Below are 18,653 nucleotides of genomic sequence, written 5' to 3' on the forward strand. Positions count from 1 at the left end.
ACACACTTTTTCTCCTACATCAAACAAGTGGGCTCCGCTCTGCCTCCAACTTCCTTTCCTTCTTCGTTGACTTCCAGCCCAACCGACTCCCCCCCTTAGGCGTTTCAGGGGCATACATGAGACAAGTGTAAAGAATGCTCTCTTCTTCAGTTCAAGTTTTCTGGAAGACTTGACTTCCTCTGACCTTCTAAGGTTCTTTACACATATACAGGAAAAAAATAATTGAGGTTTTAAATTCCAGAGGCATAGGGACTAAAGCGTTCACCACAGCCCAGATATTAACTCAGTTACTAATGTGCTTTGAGCTCTATACGGTAAAAGATGAATATCTGTTAGGACAGAAGTTGCTAAAAACCTGTATTTTTCTACACACCATGTTAATGGAAGAGTCAAGAAAAATGAGCAAAAAGGCTCTCCATTTACAATAATACAAGCTCTCACACTGGAGGTGTTCTCGGAATAACTGGGACTGCCCCGTAAATTCGCGAGTATGAAACCTTTAAAATAAGGGATAGAACACAATATAATAAGAGCTACAATGCCTTACACTGCTATGGGAACACGAAAGTCATTCAGAAATACTTATTAACGACTGCCTCTTTCCTATCTGCAAAACACGGGACCTTACCACATAAAATGCTTACACCTTGTCTACCAGGCAATATCAAGAGTTTAAAATAGACGTGGGCATTTTCACTAAAGATAAAGCCCTTGGATCAGTGCTCGGAGTATGTAAAAAAAAAAACTCATTCTTTGTAGAATCTTACCCGGAAAGTCAAGTACCTAAACGAGTTGAATCTTCCTATGAAGGTGCAGGAGGAAGGGGGGGGTGTTTCAGACACAATGGTCCTAAATAGTGAAGCTACATAAGTAAGTATGGAAATACTAGAATACACTTGATAGTCCAGAGGCCACGAGCACATTTCCTTGTAAGAATACCAGCAGCTCCGGTCCACGGGATCATTTCCAAAGACAGGAGAACCACCAGAATTCCCTAAAGAAATAACTTCCCTGTAAGATTCTTAGGTCCTTTTTCATAGCTCCTGATGAAACCAAGGGGTGGGGGAGCTATTTCTGAAAAGTCAGTACCATTTGTAAACAAGTGCACTGTACTGTCGAGGAGGACTTTCAAGATTGGCTGTGTGTAATTTAGAGTTGTTGGAAAAGATCTGACAAAGTCAAAAATTCTAAGCTTTTTTTCAGAAGGTGGCAGAAATAGCTTAAGTCAACTGAGCACTTGAAGCAGTTGTTATCACAGAGAGCAAGGCTGACGACCACTGTTGTTGGGTGGCTTGGCCCTCATTATGCATCTGGGGCTGTAAAATGTCAGTTAGTCCAAAAACCCGCTTAGAACAAGATGAAGGAGAGGGAAAACTTGGGTGAGGGGGAACTGGCAGCTCTCTGCTTAATGAAACCTTATTTATCCTTCAAGGTTTAACTTGCATTTTCCCCTCCACCATGAAACTGTCTCATCTTTGAACCCTAACAGCAAAAAGCTAACATTTCTATCGCAAAACTCTCAAAGTACTTAATATCCCTACCATTTAGCTGGCCGACCCTTCCGATTCTCTTTTCTCTCACACAAAAACACAATGCTTTGCAAAGAACAGATTGAGGCCATCTTGCACTTGTGCCCTCCTTAGATCATTTCACTCTTTCTCTAAATTCTACAACTGCAACCTGTAGCTGGTAACCAATGCACATTTCAGGCTCCCGAGGTACACCCGTTTTTTTTTTTAACGCACTGCTTGTTAAGAAGTTGATTCGCAAACTTGAAGGTAGAGATAGGAGCTTAGTAGCACACACACACACAAAAACCCCGCAGAACGATTCTCTCTTCTATAATCCCACATGTGAGTGGGACAAAGACAGCCATTTACTGAGCACTTCACTCCATGCCAAACACTTCTACATATATTGTCTCTTTGTCTTGACAATATTAAAATGTAATTCCCTTTTACAGATAGGGAAAACCAAATGCACGGAAGAGCCAGTGGTTGCCAAAACTATTCTGCCTCCAGAGCCTACGTGCACACTCTGTGAACTATGTCCTGGTGCCTCAAGTGAGCCTCCACCAACAACAGGGAATTCTGACTAAATGCTTTATTTCTGGATTGATTTCCGCTGTAACATACCCTTATGTTATACATGTTCCTAAAGCTACAGTTTTGCAAAATGGTTCTCATCTGTGTGTTTTTCCAGTGTTGTCCAACCAACACTTATAAGACTACTCACTACTTGCTGGGTACTACATAAATTCATTACCATGTATTATTTAATCCTAACAAAAATCCCAAGAGATAGGTATTCACAGGTATCACAGATAAGAAAGTTCACAGTGAAGAGAGAGCCACTGTCTGAACATCCAGCTAGAACTGTCCCTCGCCCATGCGTTGTTAATAGTCCCTCCTTTTACTCTAGGGCCGGCAGCACACACGGAAGGGGATCACACGCTTAAATTTCTCGTCTCGCAAATACTGTCAATTACTTAGCAGGAATTATCCAACAGCCATAGGTCAGTAAACACAGGGCCCACGGTTAGGTTAGGGAAAATGCCTTTTATGCTAAGAAAATCTGTTTATGCTCCAGAAGTACCTAAAAGACTGCCAAGTGCCCAACCACCAGGGTAGATTCTCATGTGGGTTATATTCTTCAATACCTCCCTAGTCACAGAATTCAATGAAGATTTTGAGTGGAGGAAAAAAATGAAGAATTTATCACCTTTTATTTAAAGACAGCTTTATAATTTTCTAAGCATTTGAAGTAAAATCCTCCCTTCTTACTTATAACACTATTCTTTGAAATTCTTTCTAATACTCACTAAATTCCTTTCAATTACTAAATATACCTGTTTATCAATAATTTCTTTCTGGCAAATTCCACCGGTTTCCCCAGGACCAGCAGAATAATCTTCAAACACCTCAGCCTCAACATCTATGCCCCACCAGACCGATGCACATTAACCTGTGAACACTCCAGCAACCTCACCTTACGAGTGAGACCTGGATGTGCTACCTCCTGAAAGTCTGCGTGTCTTAACTTCACCCCTTTGTTAGCTCAGTGCTCTCTTCCCTTAGCAAATGCCCTCCCTGAGGAGTGGGTCTTTGGCCTTTTCCCCTTCCCTCTATTCACCGTAGGAAAATCAGATGGAAACCAGGGACCTGCTTCCATATAAAAACACGTTATGAAACTGCATATAATTTCCAGAGTTCCCAGATTTCCTGAGAAGCCACAATTCTCCATTAAAAACTTGTCTACAAAGGCAGAGCCGCATGCTGTCTGCAAGAGGCCCGACACGCCGGCTACTTCTCTAAACTTGGAAATGCTCAGAAACCTCCCTGAGTTTTGACACGTTGGGAAAAGAAGGAACGTCCCTATGGAAAGAAGCCAAGTTTAAGGTGAAGCCCTGAAGAAGACGCAGGACTTACCCATTTAGAGCTCCAGAAGAGGATACGGGAAGGCAGAAGTGCACAGAGTACACACACAGACGAGGGGCCGGGGGAGTTGTCTCATCACCCGCGAGCGTAAACAGCACTGACCCCACTGGGTTAGAATTATCTGTTGACAGATCTACTTGTCTCGCTGGCGGGTATGCGCTAAGCACCCAGCACAGGACCACATTCATCAACTAAAAACGGCCTGCTGCACAGATGAATGTTCAAAGGTGAAGTGACAGATCGGATCACAGCAAGCTTGTGTTGTCACAAGATTTTAGGAGGCTGGTTTCAAAACTTTCCAGGTTGCTTAACATTTTTTAGAACTCATCAGCAGTGCTAAACATGTTAAAAACATACCGTCTAACTCTTTGCGTGAGAGCAGTGACCGTTAGGACTGCGGTCAATACTGCTATCTTAGTTGCTACAACTATTTACACTTAACAACACTTCTCTGCCTGGAAATACTCTATAGTCAACACTTTCCCAGATTCATATCGATAGCGTTCTAAGTCATTTGAATCAATGTGCTTAAATAAGTAACTTCTAAACCTTTGCAATTTATATGTATATTACATGCTTCAAAGAAAAAATGGACACGTGAGAACAAATGACAAAATACTTAGTAGGGTGCACTTTCCTACTTTGACAAAAACTTACGGTTAATGAGATGCCATACCTTGATTAGAAATGTCAGTTATTTGAAAATACGGATGAATCTATGGAATTCATACAGGTGGAAAAAAAAATACAAGCATCGCATTAGTTTGATGAGAGCTACTGAAGGCCACAGTCCCTTGTCCATCGTTTAAAAAGCACAAAGCCCCTGCAGGGAAGAGAACCTGCAAGAGAAACGAGTGACCTGGACAGCCACCATCCCCACCTTCCCATCCACACACGGCCACCGAGGACTTACCGTGGGAATCGCCGTGGTACAGCTGACCCTTCGGAGCCGTCTCTGCATCAGGTCATGCTCCATACCGTTAACTTCGGCCTTCAAGCGCTCGAGCTCCTCTTTCTCGAGTTTCAACTGCTTTGCTAACCTCTCCATCCTTGCTCGCTGATGTAACAGCAAGGCTACAGTGTTACAGACAGAGTCATCGCAGAGAGGAACAGTGAACCAGTGACTGGGAAAGTTCTCCATGCACTGCCAACGCGTAAAATACTCCAAAGGAACCCTGTCCTCAACCTGAGCGGGCACTTACTCTTGTGTCTTGCTCATGCTGTCTTACCTTTCCCAGGTCTGCTTGAATTTGGCTCTCGTACCAAAATGACACCCTCTTGAGTCCCGCTGGCTCTGCTGTCCTTCATTTCCCTAAGACTGTGTTTTTAACTACGCCTGCGTGGGTTTTAAACAGGTTCACTACCAGGCATATTTAATTACAATCGTAATTACTATCCGCCTCACATACTGAAAGAATAAATTCTCAGCTAGCTTGAAATCTGAATAGACTTAAAAAATCCTGTCGTCTTTTTCTTTAGTTAGGCTATTAACTAATCCAACAACGTTCTTCATCACCAGTCCCACTTGTAAGTAGACAGTGCTTATAAATATTACACGCTCCAGGCCTTTCTCTAAAACAGACACAAATTCTTTGACTTTGATCAACTACAGCCCACCCTCTCTTTCCTACTCTGTAGTTTGTTTTCTGACAATATCAATTTCGCTTGTCTGTATTTTTGTCCCAATGCACGTTCTTCCTAAAAAACAGCCTTATGAGGTCACCATTATCATGCCTACGTGTTCATATTTTAAAACAGAGAACTCTGAAAGCAATAACCCTATGCTTGACAGCTATGCTACTGCCCGATATTTAATCAACACTAAACATTTAAATAAAACTAAACAGCTAATACGGGGGCGCCTGGGTGGATCAGTCGGTTCAGCATCCGACTTCAGCTCAGGTCATCTCGTGGTTTGTGAGGTTCATGAGGTCAAGCCCCGCATCGGGCTCTGTGCTGACAGCTGGGAGCCTGGAGCCTGCTTTGGATTCTGGGTCTCCCCCTCTCTCTGCCCCTCCCCCACTGGTGCTCTTTCTCTCTCAAAAAATAAATGAAAACATTAAAAACATTAAACAGCCAAGAAATGTGTTTTTTTTTTTCAACAGGAGACTGCCACCTCACCACAAAGATGAAATTTCATAGTAGGGCTAAATGAAATTACCTTGTGTATAGGCATAGTCATCTGATCCAGAACTAGAACTCCTCTGGTATTTATGGCTTCCCTTTTCTCCCCCAGAACCAGGTATCACTGAAATGGGCTGAATCGGTTCTGGGGCTGCAGAACGTTCTTCTTGGTCCACTAAATTTAAAAGATTTTCAGTCGTTGCTCGACCTACGGTAATTTTAAAAACTGTAGTTGGGTTTGGTATCATTCGAGGAGATGGTGATGGGACACATGAAGGTCCAGTTGGCTGTGTATACGTAATATACACAGGATTAACACTAAATGGAGGTTTTGGCTGCCCGGATATGCCTCGTGAAGGGGAACTTGAAGGTGGCGTGGTGGCTGTGTACAGCGAGTGCTGATTCCGTGGAGACGGCTGATTACTGATAGGTGAAGGACTCCTGTTCATGGCTGTCCCAGGTCTCTGAGAGGGTTCAACTGTGATTTCTATCTTCTTCATGGATCCTTTGGGTAAGCTGGACGGTGTGTATGGGAGATAGGCGACCGAATGGCTCCCCTGTTTCTGATAGCTAGGAGGTCCTTGTTGATACGGATGGGGTGGAGTGGTGGAAGGACTAGGTGGCATAAAGACATGGGAACCTGGATGGCCCAACTGGGAAGGCTGCACTTGATGTTGCGGAGAGCTGAAGGGTGAAGGACACTGAGAAGGAGGCGGTGAATGGTAAGCAGGTTGAGGAATCTGCTGCTGTTTGGGAGAATACTGAGAAGGCTGATAGTTCTGTTGATGGGGATAAACGGGTAAAGGACGCTGGCTGTAATGAGGCACCGGGCCCTGGGGGGAGGACTGCCACGGCGTACTCTGAGGAGTTTGTCTCCCTGATGAACTCTGAGATGTCTGTCTAATATAAATAGAACCAGGAGGCCCATAGAGATTGCTTGGAATCTGTGGCAGGATTTGTAAAGCTCTTGGTACGGTCTGTCCGGAAGGGAGGTTCTGGGATACCGTAACAGTAATCGGATTGGTACTATACCGAGGTATGTGCATGTACGAAGGAGGAGGAGGGGGTGGCGGTGAAGGCCCTTGCATAGCAGATGGATTCATTCCTGTTTGCATGGAAGATGGCTGTTGAGGTGGCTGTGAAGGAGGAGTAGCTGCACTTCTGTTCTGTTCATTCATAAAAAAGGGATTGTAGTTCGGAGCAGCAGCCACAACGGCTGGAGCCGAGTGTGGTTCCTGAACTAAGCAGATCAGCTGTTTACTCGCCGCATGCTGTGGGTCAATATGTCCATCGCTTGAGCTGTGTACCAGTGTTCGACCACCGTTAAGTTGGGCTCCATCTGCTGGGTGGTAGCTACTAGGAGAATGGATACCCAGATTAATATGCAAAAGGCGATTTCGATTCATCCTGGTGTCCTCTGGACTATGGTATTCCATATATAAGTATTTGCTACTCTCCTGGGAAAGGGCTCGGCAACAGGCTTCAAGATTGTTGTTGTTCTAGGGGAAAAAGACAGGAACATTGGCAAAATTGACAAATCTTAATAGCGGAAGTGAAACTTTGCCGGTTACGCAAATACAACTGTCCTAGAGAATGGTACTTTCAGCAGACAAAGCTTCGTGGTCATCTTTTCTGACCAGGAGATCCCAAACAATTCATCCGGTTCCACAGACCGGAAGCTCACAGGACTATTACTACCACGACTGCTACAGAAATGTCAGGAACCCGCCAATGAACTTTGTGACTCAACTCCCAGGTTTCTGACTCCAAGTCCAGGGCTCATTTTATGTTTGTTGCATCTCAACAAACTAAAATGTTGGGCTAATCTTGGACTCAGCACAACCGCTCTGAAATACAAGTTAAAGTAATACTCGTCATTACTATTTAAACTGAAAAACATGAAAACAACCATGCTTTAGTTTTCAAAAAGCACTGAAACTACAGAAGGAGAAAAATTATAATAAATTCCTGGAGTCAAAACAATAAAACTCTAAAGCAGTCTTTTTAAACCAAATTTATCCCTACATCACTTCAGTTATCATTATGAAAGAGTAAGCTAAACAAATCAGTAAAAACAAATACACTTTGTGAACTATGGTTCCACGACTTTGCCAAAGTTAGGGTAAATTTTAACAGGAAACCAGGTCTCAACTGCCTTAATGAAATTCACTCACACTCCCAGAGTCTCAAAATTTTTTACCCACTGAAAGGTTGGTTGCTTGGTAAACCTTCAACATCTCTGGAGGGTTTCAATTTTTTTGAGTTAGGCACATACTCACAGATGATAATAGCAAAGTGACATTTTAGACACTCCACTCAACAATCGTCATTCTAATGAAGGATTCCTTTTTTGATTTAAAATACTATAAGGTAGTTTTCCGTTAAAATACAAAAATCTCAACTATTTTATTAGCCTCAAGCACCGTGTTATTTATTGCCTTCACAATAATAAAGTTTGTCAATTACTGGGACTTTGTAGTTCAGAAATACACACACAGATATGCACATACATATGTGTGTACTACTACCAATTTTAGGAAAAAGCACATTTTATAGAAAAATGAAAGGAAACACTTTGACTTCTGCTAAGAAGCACATAAGGTTAAACCCAAAACAGAACATTGAGTGCTATAATTTTGCCACTGGAATAACGTCTGGGTTCATCTATTTCAACTCATTTCCACATGAGGAAAGAAATGCCTGCGGAGTTACACGGCTTGACAACAAGCACTCGACTAAATCACGGGGAGCCAGTTTGAGATTCTTGCTTTCTTGCCTCCCACGGCTGCTTCCACTGTAACACAGTCATTTCAAGGGAGAGGATGTTGGGCCAAAAGCAAATTGTTCTAAGGCTTCAGAGGAAGTAAACGCAGATTCAGTTAAGCAAACCTTCATAAAATGAAATCTCAGAAATGTGAAGAATTGGGTTTATCAAAACTCCATACACAACTGGTATCTTTTTCCTTACATAAAGCTTCTGATACTAAAATTCTGAGCCAGAGAAAAAAGTAATTGTTGAAATTTAAGAAGAAAATTATTAAAACTCACAGTCTGGCCTTTTTCTTATCCTGCTTGAAAATCACTCTGATCTGATCAAGGAAGAAAAGCTAGATATTTAGCAAATTTGGATCCAAAGGATTCAAATCGATTGCCAACTAGAAAATGTCACTGACCGATATCTGAGAGAAAAGAATATGAAAAGTGAAAATAAAGTATCTCTGCAATTGGATTAAAAGGAGAACAAAAACTAGACAGTTTTATATGAAACCTAAAGCAGTCGTGGGTACTTCACTATTTGACATTTGTCTTAATACTGTTGAAATTTCGTGTTTTCTACAGTGAATTAGGCAGCCTAAGTAAAATAGTATCCTCACAAGAGGACCCAAATTCAAAATGATACAAGGCTGACTTGCTAGCCTATTCAAACGTGTGTCTACAGTGACAAGGTAAGTCAATTTTCTTATCAAGAAAAAATGTAAACCAAAAATACAGATATTTAAGTATTATTTTTATGAAAGCATTTTTAAACTAAAACCACCAGAATGAAATGTCATATTTAACCTGCTGACTACCTTCAAAGAAAAACATGGATATAAAATATACCAGTCAATATGAAGAATAAATCAAAATTATTTAGTTGGATAAAGACATAAAAATAATTAAGAAAACACATAAAAGGTTTTGAAAAGACAGGCAAAAAAGCATATTCCTAAAGTGATTGTAAATTGAGAGGACAGCTCAGAGAGACTTTAAGACTTGTATATTAACTGTAAACTACTGAGTCTTTAAATGTAAACAGAAAAACTTTTCAGAGCCAGTAACTGGTAAGTCTCTCTACCAATAAACTATATTAATCCCAAAGGAACAAAGAAGAGAAAGACTTGGGTCAATGTAAAGTAATAACAAATGATCATTAACTTGAATTTAAAGTCCATTCCTTCAGTTTAGAAAGCGTGATAAAGACACTAAGCCATGAAAAAATACAGGTGATAATGGGAAAAATTAAATTTGAAAAAACAAAGTCAGAGCTGGGGGGAGCTGGTTACGACAGGTAAGGAAGGTGATTACTTGGAAACGGTTTTAACTAGAAGCCTCACTCTTGCTTGATTTCATTCCAGTGGGAAGCACCTTTACTCTACCAGAGACCAAAATGGGGCTAAAATAGACAACAGAAAGACAGACTGGGAATGTGTGCTAGAAAAAACAAAGGCAAGCTATAATACAAAAATCACAACCCAAAGGTCTAGACCCAGTAAAAGGGCTATGAAGCACCACTTTTGCCACAATGATTCTGTGAGTCCCTACTGGCAATTAACCTCAACTGTATATAGGCTTAGGTGATATCCTGAGCCATTCACACTGCAATTAGGTAGTGTTGGCATATTACGCAGTAAGGTACGATTTGAACTGACTGCGTGTGACAAAGACCAGTGGGCAGCAGGATAGTAGTGTAGACCCAAACGTAAACCAAAAAGGGAAATTCTATAACCCAAAACACACCAAGATCCTGTGGAGGATGACGCAAAATTCAACAGGGAGAGAGTATCAGGCCTGTTTCTCTGCTGTCCCTTGAATGGGAAAACATAGTTTATCCAATATGAAAGATTTATTTTAATATAAGACAACAAAACCAAAGGACTATGGTTAAACTAGAGAAAGTGGCCTTATACTTAAAACTGCATCTTAGTAAGCATTTATTAACGAGAAAAACACTAAGAAAGGGACAGGACTCTCCATAGACCTTTAAACATTGGCTCAAAGTTAAAATGATTACTCTGAGATTCAAAATTCAAATATAAGAATTTGGGGACTGATAAAACAAACTCCAATATGTAAGAAGGCAAATGGTAAACCGAATCATTTTTCCTTTTGCTACATGCCTTTACTCTTTTCTTAACGGGTTCTTAATGGGGTAGGTTTTGCCTCCCATGAGGCCTTTTTCAATGTGTGGAGACATTTTGAGATGTCACAACTGCAGGAATACTATCATCATCTAGCGGTAGAGACCAAGAATGCTGCTCAACGGCCTATGAAGTACAAGGCAGGGCCCCACAACAAAGACTACCCACCCAAAATGTCGATAGCACCAAGGTTGAGAAATCCTGCTCTGAATGCTTCCCACTGCCCTCCTCCACGCACACAAGAAGGGTGAACTGACTTCTAGTCACTACAACACAAAGCCAGCCCTGATAAGGAGAAACGTAGCTTAACATCACTATCGTTGCTGGGTAATCTACCTGTAACATGCATTGAGACACAACACCCTCTGGAATCTCCGGGAAACGTTGTCGGAGGTCATGGAGAACCTGCATATCAAGCTGTGGACTGCCTTGCGCCATGCCAGAACAAATGGTGGTCAAGTATCTGTTAGGAAATTGATGCTAACCGGCCTTCCGATGGTAATGATCTTCCAACACCGCAGTCATTTTCTATTGAAAGAAATCAAAGTTAATCACTGTGCTATACACCTAAAACTCATGTAACATTGTGTGTCAACAATACTTCGATAAAAAGGTAAAAGAAATGAAACTATGGTTGCATTTAAGTACGTATTTCACTTTACTCAAAAAGAAATGACCAATATGTTAAAATGGAAAGACCCAACATGAGCACATTTGATTCCAAAGTTATAAAATTGAGTTCAACTCAGCCAGACTTTTCTGATGTAATATAGCCAATCACCGGTTTCGAAACAAAAAAAGCCAAACTGCATCCCCAAACTTCAGTTTCATTTTAATGCTTAAAAAAAAAAACTGCAGCAGCTAGTTGAAACTACAGATTATTAGTTGGCAACCAAGTTTTTCTAGCCTTGAGAAATGCTACTTCAATATAATCACTTATGTTTTACCAAGGGCTATTACATCACTCCTCTAAAGCAGAGTAATCATTTCAAATGTCTCAAAACAAGGACTTGATAACACCACAAAGCTTACTTGTCTCCTGTCTGCCTTACATTCTGCTTGTATTTTGAGGCCAAAAGGTTTGAATTTCAAGTGTGAGTAAAGGAAACCCAATGTCTAAAGGAAGTAACTTAGCAAACAAAAATGAAAATGTAGACTCCTTTGTTTTTAAAGATGATGCTAGTGGCCCAGCATGAGCCAGACCTAACTAGGTAGGCTTTCACCTACTTCTGATGCCACCAGCAGAAAGGCTAAAATGGAAGGATTTGAGATTACAATTTGAGTGTAGAAAATTAACATCTAATCTCACTGGCACTACTCAAATTAAGCACTCATATAAACAAGGCAAGGAGTGAAATAATAATGAAATCATAAATTAACTGGCACAGTCAAGGATCAATAAGCCAGTACACTTTTTAATACAGCTGACCGTTGAGTGACAGGGGGATCAGGGGCACCAACCCGTGTAGTCGAAAATCCACATATAACTTTTGACTCGCCAATAACTTAACTACTAATAGCCTCCTACTGACCTTACTGATAATGTACACAGTTGATTAACACAAATTTTGCATGTTAAATGATGTATTATATACGGTATTCTTACAAAAGTAAATTCAAGAAAAAAATGTTAAGAAAATCACAAGGAACTGGGGCGCCCGGGTGGCTCGGTCGGTTAAGCGGCTGACTTCGGCTCAGGTCATGATCTCACGGTCAGTGAGTTCAAGCCCCGCGTCGGGCTCTGTGCTGACAGCTCAGAGCCTGGAGCCTGTTTCGGATTCTGTGTCTCCCTCTCTCTCTGACCCTCCCCCATTCATGCTCTGTCTCTGTCTCAAAAAATAAATAATCATTAAAAAAAAATTTTTTTTAAGAAAATCACAAGGAAGAAAAAATACATTTACAGCACTGTACTGTATTTTTAAAAAATTTTCTTTTAATGTTTATTTACTTTTGAGAGAGAGCGAGCGAGAGAGAGAGCGGGTAAGCGGCAGAGAGAGAGGGAGACAGGGAATCCGAAGCAGGCTCCAGGCTCTGAGCTGTCAGGAGACAGCACGACGCGGGGCCCGAACCCACAAACTGTGAGATCATAACCTGAGCCGAAGTTGGACGCTAAACTGCTTGAGCCACCCAGGCACCCCTGGACTATATTTATTTTTTAAAATCCGCATACAGGGGCACCTGGCTGGCTCAGTTGGTAGAGCATGCAACTCCTGGATGGCGGGGCTTTGAGTTCAAGCCCCATGTTGGGTGTGGAGATTACTTAAAATCTTTAAATAAAAAAATAAATAAAAAATTTTTAAAAATCTGCATATAAGTGGACCCATACAGTTTTAACCTGTGTTGTTCAAGGTTAAACTGTACATATCTCCCATTTTTTTAACAGGAACAATGAAGAATACACCATACAATCTCATAATATTTCTGCTGTGTTCACTCACTACGTAGTCAAATATTTTTAAGTATAAGAAGTAAACACTTGCATTTTCATAAGAGCCATGGAAACCATGATTATAAGATATGTATCTAAACCACACACATAAGGGAGGGTCATTCCACACCAAATCTTCTATTTCTTGCAAATAAGCCCCAAAACTTTAAATTATAGCATTACTTGGGGGCAATGTAGACAACTACAATCAATGTTTTAAAAATTAAAAATGTTTGGATCGGTCCAAGATCCAAAGCACCACAGGCAGACCCTGAACTCATCTCCTCCCATTGACACACTACATTTACACCTACATATAGATCAATTCCTCCACAAGAACCGAAGGCTGACTGAACACCTTACGCACAATAAAGGCTAGAGAAACCTCAATCAGAACGGCGAGAGAGACAGATGGCACGCTACCAAGGGCAACTCCACCCCGATGTTACAGGATGCGGTAGTGACATCACTGATAGACTGATGCATAGATTCACCTGCCTGGGGCACAGAAAATAAGCTGCAGTTTAAAAGATAACTAGACGAGAAGTGAAGAAAAACCACTTATTAACTCCAGAACGTCCACCCAACAGTGGGGTAACTACTGGAACTCTCCCAGGGGTTGGAAATGCTGGTGATCTCTGCTGTTTACCTCCCCTCTCCACCTTGGGAGTCCACCCAAGAGCAAGGTCCGGGTGTTCTCGCTGCCCTGCCACTTTGGCTAGTCCCGGCCCCCAAGCACATACCAGCCCCAGCCATCCAAACAGGGCAGCCCCCGTGGGGCGCACACCGGGGCACGCCAGGCCTTTTTCCGCTACGGCTCCAGTCATCTCACCAAGGGGGCTAATTGCAAAGCAGCCTGACGCCTCTCCCTCCACACCAGCATCGCCCACAGGGGCAGCCCTGATGCAGAGCGCCCCGGGACCCACAGACCACGCGCACTACCGCTCCAGCCAGCCAGCCAGCCAAACGTGCGTGGAACACACAGTCTGCACAGGGGATGTACCTACACAGGGCCACTCCTTCAAGACCGGCAGAGGGAGCTGTTCCACCTAATTCATAAGAAATAAGCACAGAAAATCCAAGAAAAAAGGGAGCAGAGGAATATACACAAACAAAATTAAGACAAAGTTTCAAGAAAATAACTAAATCAAAATGAGATAAGCAATCTACCTGACAGAAATTTCAAAGTAACGATCATAAAGTTGCTCACCAGACTTGAGAGAGTAGATGAACTAAGAACTTCAAGAAAAATATTTTTAAAAACCTGAAAGACTGAATAACTGAAACAAAAAATACACTACAGGTAATCAACAGGAGATTAGAGGATGCAGAAGAAGAGATCAGCAATCCAGAAAACAGGGTAAGAGAAAACATTCAAAACTGAGGATCAAAAAAAAAAAAAAAAAAAAAAAAGGAATTTTCAAAAATGAAGACGGTTAAGGGACCTCTGTGACAAAATCAAGCATATTAACATTTGCATTATAGGGATTCTCAGAAGGAGCTAAGAGAGAAAGGGGCATAAAACTTACATAAAGAAACAATAGCTGAACACTTCTCTAACCCAGGGAAGGAAATAGACATCCGGGTCCAGGAATCAGAGGGCCCCAAACAAGATAAACCCAAAAAGGTCCATACCAAAACACATAATAATTAAAATGTCAAAGATTAGGGGTGCCTGGGTGGCTCAGTCGGTTGAGTGTCTGACTTCAGCTCAGGTCACGATCATGCCGTGAGTTCGAGCCCCACATCCAGCTCTGTGATCACAGCTCAGAGCCTGGAGCCTACTTCGGATTCTGTGTCTCCCTCTCTCTCTGCTCTTCTCCTGCTCACACTCTCTCTCTCAAAAATAAACACGAAAAACATTTTAAAACATAAAATGTCAAAGATTAAACAGAGAAAAACCGTAAAAGCAACGAGGAAACCAATTATGAACGTACCAATTAGGTACAACAACAAAAAACCCGTGAGGATATCAGCTGATTTTTTCAGCAGAAACTTTGCAGATCAAAAGACAGGGACAAGATATATTCAAACTGCTGAAAGGAAAAAACTTACAACCAACAGTCTACAATACAAGGTTATCACTCAAAATAAAAGGAGAGACAGAATTTCCCAAACAAGTTAAAGGAGTTTACCACTTTGACCTCTCTTACCACGAGTGAACCAGCCTTACAAGAAATGTTAAAGGGTCTTAGCCAAGACCCAGAGTTAAGAAAATTATGAAAGGAAAAACTTTCAAGGGTAAAGGCAAACATATAGTACATCAACGACTTACAATGCTAGTATGGAGGTTAAAAGCTAACAGGAGTAAAATTATTTGTATCTAAAAAATTAAGGGATTCACAAAATAAAAAGATATAAAATGTACAGAAAAGATAGATAGGAAAGTAAAATGCAGTGCTTTTAGGAAGTATTAGAACTTAAGCAACCATCAACTTCACATAGACTGCTATATACTTAGGATTCCTGTTCTATATGAACCTTTTGGTAACCACAACACAAAAACCTGTAATAGATACACACAAAAAAAAAAACTAAAAAGAAAGGAATCCAAGCATAGTATTAAAGTTACCAATCACAAGGGAAGAGAGCAAGAGAATAAACAAGAGAACTACAAAAGCAATCAAAAAAATTAACAAAATGACAATAAATACATACCTATCAATAACTACTTTAAATATGAATGGTCTAAATATTCTGATCAAAAGCCACAAGGTGATTGAATCCATTAAAATTGACACCCATCTCTATGCTGCCTATAAGAGACTTAACTTCAGACAAGAAGACACATACAGACTGAAAGTGAAGAGATGGAAAACATTCCATACAGATGAGAGAGAGAAAAAGAAAAAGCTTGGGTAGCAATACTTCTAATACTTCTATTGGACATAACAGACGTTAAAACAAAGACTGAAACAAAAGGAAAAGAAGGACATCATGTAATAATAGAGGGATCAATCCAACAAGAGATTATTACAATTGTAAATATACACCCAACATTAGGGCACCTAAATACACAAAACAAACAAAAAGGGAGAAACTGTGAGTACTACAATAACGGTAGGACATTTTAACATCCCGCTTACATCAATGCATAGATCACTGACACAGAAAATCAATGAAGATACACTGGCTTTGCATGACACATTAGACCAGATGGAGCAAACATATACAGAACATTCTATCCCAAAACAGAAGAATACGTAATTCATCTCAAGTGCACATGGAACATTCTCTAAGACATCACATTTTAGGCCACAAATCAATTCTCAATAAAGCTAAGAAGCCTGAAGTTATATCCAACATATTTTCTTTTCCTTTTTTAAAAAATTTTTTAGTGTTTGTTTATTTTTGAGAGAGAGAGACAGAGCACAATCAAGTGAGGGGCAGAGAGACAGGGAGACACAGAATCCCAAGCAGGCTCCGGGCTGTTAGCACAGAGCCCGCCGTGGGGCTCGAACTCATGAACCGTGAGGTCATGATGGGAGCCGAAGTCAGATGCTCAACTGACTAAGCCACCCAGGCGCCCCTCAAACATATTTTCTAATGACGATGATATGGAACTAGAAATCAGTAACAACAGCAACAACAAAAAATAGAGAAACATGACCATACAGAAGCTAAAAAAAATATGCTAATAATCAATGCATCAACAAGGACATGAAAGAGGAAATTTAAAAATACCTAGAGACTAATGAAAATGAAAACACAACAGTTCAAAATCCTTGTGACGCAGCAAAAGCACTTCTTCTAAGAGAGAAGTTCATAGTGAAACAGGCCTACCTCAACGAACAAGAAAAATCTCTACACCTAAAGGAACTAGAAAAAATAAGAACAAAGCCCAGAGTTACTAGAAGGTAAACACAGTAAGAAACAGAGTGGAAATAAAGGAAGTAGAGGCTAAAACTCAATAGGAAAGAATCAGTAAAACCAAGAGCTGGTTCTTTGAAAAGAAAAAAACAAAACCGATAGACATTTAGCCAGACTCGTTAAAAAAAAAAAAAGGACACAAGTACATAAAATCAGAAATCAAAGAGGAGAAATAACAGACACCACAAAAATACAAAGGCTTGTGAGAAACTACTACCATAAATGATATGCCAAGGAACAGGACATCCCAGGAGAGATGGATAAATTCCCCAAACCAAAAAGCTTCCAAGAATGGATCAGGAAGAATAGAACATTTGAACAGAGTGATTACTAGTAACAAAACTAAATCAATAATCAAAAAACTCTCCCAAAACAAAAGTCCACCACCATATGGCTGCAAAGGTAAATTCTACCAAACATTTAAAGACTGAATACCTATATGTTAACTACTTGGACTTAAATAAAATTAAAAAAAAAAAATAGATAATTGAAAACAAAAAACTTAATACCTAACCTCAAAGTATGCAAAAAAAAAAAAAAAAAAAGAAGAAGGAAAACTTCCACATTCATTCTATGAAAGAAGCATTAATGTGATATCAAAACCAGATGAAGACACTATAATAAAATTACAGGGGCGCCTGGGTGGCTCAGTCAGTGAAGCGTCCAACCTTGGCTCAGGTCATGATCTCACAGTTCTTGAGTTCGAGCCCGGCATTGGGCACTGCCCTGACAGTGCAGAGCCTGCTTGAGCTACTCTCTCTCCTTCTCTCTCTGCCCCTGTCCCACTCGCTCGCATTCTCGCTCGCTCTGTCTGTCTCTCTCTCTCTCACACACACACACATACACACACACTAAATAAATAAGCTTGAAAAAAAAGGAAAAGAAGGGGCACCGGGGTGGCTCAGTTGGTTAAGCGTCCTACTTCAGCTCGGGTCATGATCTCGCGGTTCATGAGGTTGAGCCCCACGTTGGACTCTGTGCTGACAGCTCAGAGCCTGGACCGCTTTGGATTCTGTGTCTCCTTTTCCCTCTCTGCCCCTTCCCAGCTTGTGCTCTCTTTCTCTCTCTCAGAAATAATAAATGAATCAACTGTATTAAAAAAAAAAAAAAAATTAAGGGGCGCCTGAGTGGCTCAGTTGGTTGAACAACTGACTTTGGCTCAGGTCATGATCTCATGGCTTGTGGGTTCGAGCCCTGTGTCGGGCTCTGTGCTGACAGCTCAGAGCCAGGGGCCTGCCTCAGATTCTTTGTCTCCCTCTCTCTCTGCCCCTCCTCTGCTCACATTATGTCTCACTCTCTCTCTCGTTCGAATACGAATATAAAAGATTCTTTTAAATTAAAATTTAAAAAAGAAAATTACAGAGCAGTATCCCTGATAAATATAGACACAGAACTGAACAAAATATGAGCAAACCAAATTCTATACATTGAAAAAGTCATTTACCACAATCAATGGGGGTCTATTCCAGGGATGTGACGATGGTTCAAGATCCAACAACAAATGAACGTGACACACATTAACAGAATGAAAGATAAAAAGTATATGATCATCCTATGGGGCGCCTGGGTGGCTCAGTTGGTTAAGCACCTGACTTCAGCTCAGGTCATCATCTCACAGTCCATGAGTTCAAGCCCCACGTCAGGCTCTGTGCTGACAGCTCAGCCTGGAGCCTGCTTCGGATTCTGTGTCTCCCTCTCTCTGCCCTTCCCCTGATTGCACTCTGTCTCTCTCTCTCAAAAATAAATAAACGTTAAAAAAAAACAAAAAAGTATACGATCATCCTAATAGCTGCAGAAAAAAATAGATGACAAAATTCAATAGACACTCATGATAAAAACTCTCAACAAAGTGGGCTCAGAGGGAGCGTAACTCAACATAATAAAGGCCATCTA

The 18,653-nt window shown here is 40.9% G+C and overlaps 1 protein-coding gene across 4 annotated transcripts in view; it reads right to left on the reverse strand.

Moving 5' to 3' along the window:
- TAB3 (TGF-beta activated kinase 1 (MAP3K7) binding protein 3) overlaps nt 1–18,653 on the reverse strand; it is an 88,495-nt gene that overhangs the window by 19,429 nt on the left and 50,413 nt on the right. For all 4 annotated transcript variants that reach the window (XR_006295750.1, XR_006295749.1, XM_043570876.1 and 1 more), the window contains exons 5-7: nt 10,799–10,990; nt 5,599–7,060; nt 4,351–4,511 (exon numbers count right to left, since the gene is read on the reverse strand). Coding sequence is in view for 2 of the 4 variants with exons in the window: in XM_043570876.1 (XP_043426811.1) it covers nt 4,351–4,511; nt 5,599–7,060; nt 10,799–10,900 (1,725 nt within the window). In the remaining 2 variants the exon portion in view is untranslated. The remainder of the gene's footprint in view (nt 1–4,350; nt 4,512–5,598; nt 7,061–10,798; nt 10,991–18,653) is intronic.

Source organism: Prionailurus bengalensis, chromosome X (genome assembly GCF_016509475.1).
Source record: "Prionailurus bengalensis isolate Pbe53 chromosome X, Fcat_Pben_1.1_paternal_pri, whole genome shotgun sequence".
In the NCBI taxonomy this organism is placed as follows: domain Eukaryota; kingdom Metazoa; phylum Chordata; class Mammalia; order Carnivora; family Felidae; genus Prionailurus; species Prionailurus bengalensis.